The following is a 9,168-nucleotide window of genomic DNA, read 5'->3' on the forward strand; positions in this document are numbered from 1 at the left end:
GTTTTGTTTCTTAATACAATTTTATTATGTAAATGTAAATCACAATGAGGAGTGGATTTTTAAAGCACAAAAGCCAATTACACTGTAGAAAAACAGATCATAAAAGCCTTACAAAAAGACCCAACAAACAAAAGGGAAAATATTTAAGGAGAATTGAATTTACTGCAATGCTAGTAAACAAACAACACAACTAAGTCTCGAGCTTTCGCTGTGACAGAAATCTAAATTAAGCTTCTAAGAATGCTTTTCTGAACATTCTGCAAAAGCCATGTAAATGCTTTGACTATAAGCAATGCAGTAGTACTTCGCACAATTGTCGACTATCACCATTACATGATCAAAGACCCATTCAGCCAAGGAATGCGAAATTTTCACGAACAGTTTGGAATCAGATGGGCTTCGCGGAAGAGCGCGAAAGAACGAAAAGAATATGCTTCCGAGAATGTGCTTCTGATTCTGCTTCTGCTGCAAGTATAAGCTGGGTCGAAACAATCTGTCGAAACCACCTGCTGATCTACGAAATGATTCCGCCGGAATCTCTCCTCACTCTGGCTTCCGTCATCTCTCCTCGCTGACGAGAGAGTAGTAATGGCCCTTCCCTTCTACACAAAGAGGATAATTGTTTCTCTCACTAGCCCTTTTAAGCACTACTACTCGATCTATCAGTTTGTTTCAGTGTGAGGAGGGTTTTTACCGTCTCTACTGCTTGAATTCCTGCAAGAATTCGAGATCTCAGCCAAACGATCCTGCGGAGCCTCCTCATCTCTCTCTTTGCCTTCAATGTTGCCGCCGCCCTCGCCCGTCAGAGTTCCCGTATTATCTTCATTCTTGCCTCTGCGTTCAGAATTTCAGTCAGTTACGGTGACAATTGACGTATGTTCATGTATTTATGTTGTCATTTGCTTGGATGATGCTAAATTCCGGCTAACTATAACTCGCGTTATCGATGAACTTGAGGAAAGATCCCAATATTTAAAGGGTATTTGTTTGTATTGTTAATATTCTGATTTTACACTACAAAAAGTCGAGAGAAGGGGCATCATCTTTGCAAATATAGACTATTTTGAGGATTAGGGCTCGAAGTTACGCGATCGAGTGATATGCATGCAACGGGATATACATGAAAAAAAATCGATACCCCGAATAAATTACGAGTCCGACTCCCACAGCTGCAAATGCTACAAAGTAAATCCAGTCGACCTATGACGGGAAAAGAGTCAGCTTCAAATACAAAAAAATTATGGTACTAAACTTTCGAAAATTTATTGTGAGAAACTCATAAACAATGGTAGGCGACCTTTTCATGATAAGCGAAGATGCGGATAAGAACGGCCCACATGTCGGAGGTTAGCAATGAAAGGTTTAGCATTGTCGACCCACTTAACTGCACTAAATGTATTGAATCCATAAAGTGTATAATAAAGAATTGCATCGCTATTAATAAGAAAAAGATAAACAACTATGTTAGCGCAAATGAAGCAAGTTTCCGAGCTATACCTTAAGTAAAACTGGGACGGTAGAATAGAACATAAACATTGCTATTGCATATCCAAGAAAAGGTAGCACCTGACGGGAAAGAAAAAAATAATAAAAATACCAAGTACTAAGTCCGAATCTAAAACTTAAGCTTTTCATACTAAAACACATTTCAGCAAAAACTTTAAGAACCTCCCCTGTAGCATAGCCTATTTGTAATTTACCCCCGGCCCTAGTACTTAGATTTTCTTTTAGGGCCTGCCTTAAAATGTTGTAAAAATAGGGGCAAAGTGTTACTATCGTTAACCACAAGGGGAGAGAGAGAGAGAGAGAGAGAGAGAGAGAGAGAGAGAGAGAGCTTACAGCACCAGCCGTCCAGTGTATAGATTTCAGTGCATTTCGCTCAAATATGCTTCTGGAGGAATACAGTTATTAAGGGGAGAAAATAGTCAAGAAAAAGTCAGTTTAACTAAGTCCGAGATTTCTTTTTCTTTAGCCATGCAGTAATATTAGTTTACTCGACCTAAAAAAAACAAATTACAGCAGAACAACTAATATTCTATTAATTATGAAATAGGATTTTACACATTGTACGACATGTCATAAAAATACAGCATGACTAGGATTCGTATACATGTTAGTATTTGTGACAACACCGAAGTGTAAGAAGTTCAGAAGGAGAAAGAGAAAAGGTTGTTTATCTGAATGGATTCAAAAACGAGGAAAAGGCATCGAACTTGCAATTAATACAAAAATATAATGCATCTGAAATGACGAGCATGCAGCATGTATAGATACATTAAAGATGAAGGATACATTTGACAAGCACCGACAACGGCTCCGAATAAGCCGAGCATTCCCATTACCTCAACTCTGTCCCCGTTCTTCACAAGAAACTCCTGAAATGTATAAATATTTCCCAAGTAGGTTAAACAAATGTTGAACGTATTCAAAAAATAATGCTATGCATTACATATTCGTGGATGATACTTTTATGATCTAGGCACGTACTATCTGTACGTATACACAAACAATACTCTAAAATACACGTTAATTTTGTTTCTACAATAGACTATAGAAGATATGTACAAGTAGTCAATTTGACAGAATCGAAGCTTTCAAAGTTCAGGGTGTCAATTTCGAAACACGCAATTTTTCAGTGTCTATATGTTTTCACTAATAATCAATTGTTACCATAATGAATAGAGTGGTGAATAAGTGGGACTGTTACAGAAGAACACTGCCGATACGCATGCTAAGGTTGGAATTTATAATTTACACTTTTACAGAAACAAAAGTCTCGTTGTATTACTTAACGACAAAATCGACACTGTGTATGCTTTTCCCCGTTCATGCATATGATCGATTTTACCAACATTATTTTGCAATCAAAATATTTGCCAAAGAGCAATTTAGAAGAAAAACTTTCTGGCATAAAGCTTAATTAATATCTTACCTCGCTAACATTGCTAACGGCATAAAGGGTGGCACCGGCAAGTACAAGCATATCTCCTTTCACTGGATTGCTCCCTCCTAATTTCCAGTAGAGATAATGGTGAGAAATTAGCAAAAATAGTTCACATCATTTCAAGAGAATAGAAAAGAATAAAGAATCACTTTATGTCAGTAACATTCAAAAACAGATTTGGATTGAACTTGGAATGACATCTAAGAGTCAATTGTTTGTTGCCTTTTGTGGTTGGTACATACTAATTGTAAGCTAATAATCAGAAGACGTATCTTTCCCCACTTTGAGGGAAGTCTCATAAGATAAACTAGTGAAAGAACAAAATGTAATGAACTTGTTTGTAACACTTGGATTAACGAAAAAAATGTAATTTAACTTTGAGAAACATAGGTAATCGAAAAGGATGACTTCTTCTGGCAAATCTCAACTTACAAACTCTCAATTACCTGCTCTATCACCTGCATGCACATCAGAAAACACAACTAAGACAAGTCCAGTGACGCAGATAGCTATGCCAGCAAACTTCCTGAATCTATATTTTGTCTTGAGGAACATCCAAGTAAGAAATATGACGGAGGGAATAGACCAACAATCCAGAAGCATGACACTTGTCAACGGTGTGTACTGATAAGCCTTGACCACTATACAGATAAAAGTGGGTCAGCAATTCTTAACATAAGTATCATAGTTCGCATATAGCACTTTACGGCATTAATGTTGTTACAAAATGAAAAAAAAAATGATGCCTACGATTCTGCAGAAGTGTTGTTTGAGTGACATTATTTACAAAAGAACCAGATAGCTCCTTTATTAAAATTATCAGCAATAGCTTCCTACTAAAGTAGAAGCAGAAGCTTCAAATCTGAGCTTCTGCTTTTGGGGTCTAGAAGTTCATTCCAACTTCTTGCCACAGCAAAAAGGCTGCAAGTCAATGAGTCTATAATTTCAATAGAAGCACATGTTAGAAGGTATGTATAGCTGGTATTTGATTCAAAAAGAATAGCAGAGAGTGAACAAAAGATAGCCTTTATTCTAGCTATCATATTTAATGAAATATATAAAAAATAATCGGTACTTAAAAAATACAAGTCAATAAAAAGAAAGGCAATCTAACACAGAAACCCTAACACAGCTATTCAGACTGTTGGTAGGTGCAGCCAATTATGAAGTAACCAAGTACATAAAAAAGCAAAATATTATTAAACTGTTCACGCAAAATTGTCACTCACCGAGAAAGTTTGCCTCCACATCAACAAGGCCAAGTATTAAATAGTAATACCATTTCATCTGTACAAAGTGAAATACAAAGGTAAGTACACCATTGTGTGAATTACATATTGGTGTGCATGGTAAGTTTGTACATTATGATACACAAAATGTATATGATCTAAACATAATTTCCTAGTTAATAATGGGTATTTTTCATGCAGATCCTGCAAAATCGAATGTCATATATACTCTTCAAAAAAGCTTCATTTCGTGGCTACACCTACAAAAAAAATCTCTCTTTATACAAGAGCAAGTTCCTCTCATGAATTGAACGACTCTGGGAGCAAAGATGAGGATATTTATGTGAGGAAGTGTACATTCTAAATGTGGCACCCCTAATCCTATATATGAAATATAATAGGACAAAATCTCTCTTAACCCGGTTATAACATTTTGGATGATGGCTAGACCTAAGAGGTTAAGATGGTTAAGCGTGTTAGGTCTAGAATAGTTCTAGGATGGGGGACCCTCAATGCGAAGTGGAGCGTCACACTAAATATGAAAATTCCACATTTTACGAGGATTTATATTATAAGTAGATGATTTTGCAAGGATATACAAAAATGCAAATATGCAAAGGCACTTTAATATTTTTAAGGGAAAACTTTACAAAATTCAGGGACGATGCATACATTTAACTAAAGTGTTACCCAAAATTAGAAATAAAGATAGCAAACAGTAAAAAAAAAAAAAACCTGAAGTGGCCTTCTTCGATATATCATGTAGCCACCGTACACAATTGCTAATAGTACATAGTTCAAGAATGACTGCGATGTTGGAACAGCGATCCCTAAAACCAAACAAACCCAAATTTAGAAAATTTCAACCTTGCAATTTACTCTTATCTCAGATGCAAACCAAAATTTGGAACAACTATTTAAACCAAATACAAAATTTCATTAAAATGAGTTGGCATAATAACGCAGTTCCTATATCCAAGCATCTATGCTAATTGCACTCTAAATAAATAGATTTAAAATCCGAAAAAAAAGAAAGAGATACTCTTCTTTCCTAGATCTACTTTAGTTGACAATTTATTGAACAAAATATTCCACTTATGTGATTATAACTTTATCAACCAACACATTTACCTAAGATTTGCAGCCAAATTCACAAACCAGTCCAAATTTTTGGACCTATCTTAGTCAAGACCAAATTTCAGATAAACTAGATCCATTAGATCCTGAGTAGGGCTCCGAGTCTTAGTTAATTTGCAATTTTGTTTTCCTAGTATGATTAGGAGTCAAATTTACATGGGATTAGGATTCAAAAATAGAGTATGATTATTAGTTAGAAAAGATATCAGAGACATGGGCGACAGTTTAGGTATCTTTTTTTTTTTTGAAGTTAAAATCAGAATATTTCCCCTAACTTTTCCCTGATTGACAATTTGGTCCACTAGCTTTACTAACAAGCTTTATTTAGGGGGTGTTTGGTTCCCCAGAAAAATATCTAGAAACTAGTTTTTTGGCTGAAAAAGTAATTTCCGTTCATTCAGTTCCCAGAAAAAGTAGTTTTCTTGAAAAATATTTTTCCAGATTTCATGGAAAAGTCTCCTTTTCATTTTAATCCGGAAAACGAAAACTACGGAAAAGGGTGCTTCTATGGAAAACGTTTTCCCGGAAAATAGTTTTTTTTTTCTAAGGTTGATCAGTAAGTTTGTTTGCACCAATTCAAGCTTTGTTCGTCAAATTGCTTTGAAAAATTTTATTAAAAAAAAAGTTACTGGATACTTTTGAATCAAATTATCGTTAGTGAGGTCAAACTGCAATTGGAAAACATTTAGCGGATTTTTTGGTGATTTAACTTCTTTATGTAATTAAGCCAAAGTAAAGGAATAAGGACAATAAAACTTACCCCAAATCAACAATCCACTATTTCTAAATTTAAGTAACAATATTGAATCAACAAGGGTGTGATTTTGCATCAAATTAAAGTTAGTTTATAAATTTTGTATCAAATTAAAGTTAGTGGACAAAATTGCAAATAGAAAACAGTTAGTGGGTTCCCGAAAAGGTATTACTAAGAATAATAAACTAACCCCAAATTAATAATCCACAATTTCTAAATTTGAGTAATAATACACTTTGCATCAAATTAAAGTTCTTTTTTTTTTTAGATAGTGAACACCTTTTGCATCAAATTAAAGTTAAACAACCCAATTATAAGGAACAAAAACTGTAAAATTGCATCAAATTAAAGATTTTCTTTTTCTCTTTTTGAGAAGGCATAAAATTAAAGTTAGTGGGCAAAATTGGAATTAGAAAGCAGTTGCTGGGGTTTTTCGTAATTCCCACAACCTCTTTTTGTAATCAATTCCAAAAAAAATGGGAGAAAAAAACTACAAAATTTGCATCAAATTAACGACCCAAAATTGCTAAAAATTTAAGTAACAATACTGAATCAACAAGGATATGAATTTGCATCAAATTAAAGTTAGTGGGTTAAACTGCAATTAGAAAACAGTTACTGCGATTTTTTGTGATTATAAAATAAATTTCCCTAAAAGAAACGAATCGGCTCAAAATTTCTAAAATTAATTAACAATAATTACTTGAAAAATTTTAAAAAAAAAACGAAGAATCGAACCTCGGCGAGAGAGCTCGGAGGAGGAGAATCCCGTGGTGGTGATGAGGAGGGAGACGAATTGCCCTAACCCTAACCCTAGGAGGACCCTCTTCGACCCCATTAACCCATCGAAGCTCACCATTGTCGTAGAGAGAGAGAGAGAGAGAGAGAGAGGTCAAAATGGAAATAGTGAGTGAGGGTAAATTACATTTCAATCCCCAATCTTTCAATAAAATGCACATTAGTTCTCTGACTTTGGCGTAGAATTTTTTAGTGTAAAATGTTATAAAGACCCCCTAACGTCTAGCTCTTTTGCAAACATGCACGTAAACTCTTTAATTTTTACAATTACATCCTTTGATAGTAGGAATATCAATGGGCCCAAACCCGCGCAGAATTTTAAAAATCAGAATCCGAACCCGACTACCAAACCCAAAATCCGAACCTGAACCGGAGTCTGACTGATTTCAAAAATCCAGTTTCAAACCCAAACTCATCCAAAAATCTGGAATCCGAATCCGAAATAATTATTTCTCTTTACAACATTTCAAAACATATTAAATTAGACCTAAATTTTTGAAACAAAATTCAAATATAACTTCAAAATCCATATCGGATTTGAATCGGGTGCAGTCAAAATTCATATCCAAATCCAAATTCGTTGGGTTTTTATTTTTGATATCCATATTCGAAAATATATTCGTTTAGCATCAGATAAATTTGATCCATTCGAATTCGAGTTCGGAAAAAATTTCAGATATTCGTACCCATTAACAAAGTTATAATTAAAATAAAGCTCATTAATTGCTCAACATTCACAAGTAAAAGTATTTTTTAAAATTTAATATTTTTTAATTAAAGCGTGGGTTGCATGTGCATTTAAAATATTGATTATTTAGCTAAAAAATGTGAGGAGTAAAGTGTAAAATGTCTAAAATTTCAGGGACTGGTTGTTAAATTTACGTGAGAATAAGGAATCGGCTAATTTGGAACGTTCAAGCAAAAAAAGAAGGGTGACGTTGAAACGTTGAATTGCGAAAAGAGTCCAAAATAAGAAAAAGAGAGAAATGTGAAAATGTATAGAGACCCCCTCAACTATATGCTATTCTAAAATTGCTACCCCAAGTATGCTTTTTTGGAGCATTAAAAAAAATTAACTAATTTTAGGCCAAAAAATAAAAATTTTATCAAATTTACTAGTAGACTCGTAAAAGTTGATAAAATTTTTAACTCAAACTAAAAAGTTGAGAAAAAAGTTTAAGGGGGTATTTTAGACGTTCCAACAGTTGAGGGGGTCTCCACACATTTTTTAACCAATGAAAGTGGAAAAGATTACGTGGGGCCCACTTTGGATAAATAATTTTCCAATTTCTAATCATAGGGTTGCTTTGCGTATGTAACTTCTTTTTTTTTTTTCTTTTTTTTTTCAGTATTGCTATTTTAGTTAATTTACTCTACTTACGCTGAAATACAGAAAATTTTACTGTAAATATGCGCTTTTTTATCTTTTTCTCCGAACTTTAAAAAATTTATACTTTTTTTCCTCAAAATTTTAAGTTGATGCGTTTAACGCTCCTTCGTTGGAATTTCATTACTATTCTGTCAATTTCTTATGATTTATATGAAAATATCTATTTGATCTAATTTGATTTACCAGTGTGGCTTCATTTATAAGAATCAAATCTTTAAGTCATTGCAGCTGCGTATAAAATTACAAGTATAAGTATAAGCACAAGCACAAGCACAACCACAAATAGCCTGTCAGCGTGAGTGCGGCGCAAATGCCATGAGAAATACACAACCAAGCATATATATATATATATATAGAGAGAGAGAGAGAGAGAGAGAGAGTTGAGCTAGAATATTTCTAAAAGCACTAATCTATTAGGTTTGTAGCCCTTGGATGGAGGTGATGTAGTGCTACAATAACGGTGGTAGGTGATAGTTGGTAGAATAATATTTGATCCAAAGACTACTATTTGTCAAAGAGCAGATCTAAATGCTAGAAACTTAAAAGCACCAATCTATAGATTGGTGCTTCTAGGTGTGTTCTAGCTCAAAACTCTCTCTCTCTCTATATATATATATTCAAATCACGTAAAATTTTGATAGAAAATTCTTTATACTATATAAAACAAGATCAATAACTTTGATCTAAAATTTTAATGTCATATCATCATATTTTGTAAGATTTTTACTTTCAGCCGTTGATTTTGAGCCCCTTCGATCACTAGGCAAATGATATCGAAAAATCACAAAATTTATTTTCTAGATATTTAAAATACTTTAGATCAAGTCCAATGGAACCGATTGTCGATTCGAAAGTCCCAACATCGAAAACGGCTTGGGAGCACTCTGTACTTCCAAAAACATACCNAAGCATACCA

The 9,168-nt window shown here is 34.0% G+C and overlaps 1 protein-coding gene across 2 annotated transcripts; it reads right to left on the reverse strand.

The window, feature by feature from the left end:
- On the reverse strand, positions 127-6,955 carry LOC109725977 (solute carrier family 35 member F1-like). 2 transcript variants are annotated; one of them, XM_020255390.1, is made up of 12 exons: positions 6,803-6,955; positions 4,909-5,003; positions 4,174-4,231; positions 3,391-3,585; positions 2,933-3,009; positions 2,293-2,375; positions 1,840-1,891; positions 1,498-1,566; positions 1,298-1,384; positions 1,139-1,200; positions 695-834; positions 127-599 (listed from the first exon to the last, which is right to left on the reverse strand). In XM_020255390.1, exons 1-12 carry the CDS (start codon positions 6,921-6,923, stop codon positions 559-561), a joined length of 1,080 nt encoding a protein of 359 aa, XP_020110979.1. In that variant the 5' UTR covers positions 6,924-6,955; the 3' UTR covers positions 127-558. The 2 variants fall into 2 exon arrangements, with proteins under 2 accessions (XP_020110979.1, XP_020110978.1); XM_020255389.1 differs by having other exon boundaries at positions 127-602.

This window comes from Ananas comosus, linkage group 20, assembly GCF_001540865.1.
Source record: "Ananas comosus cultivar F153 linkage group 20, ASM154086v1, whole genome shotgun sequence".
Taxonomy (NCBI): domain Eukaryota; kingdom Viridiplantae; phylum Streptophyta; class Magnoliopsida; order Poales; family Bromeliaceae; genus Ananas; species Ananas comosus.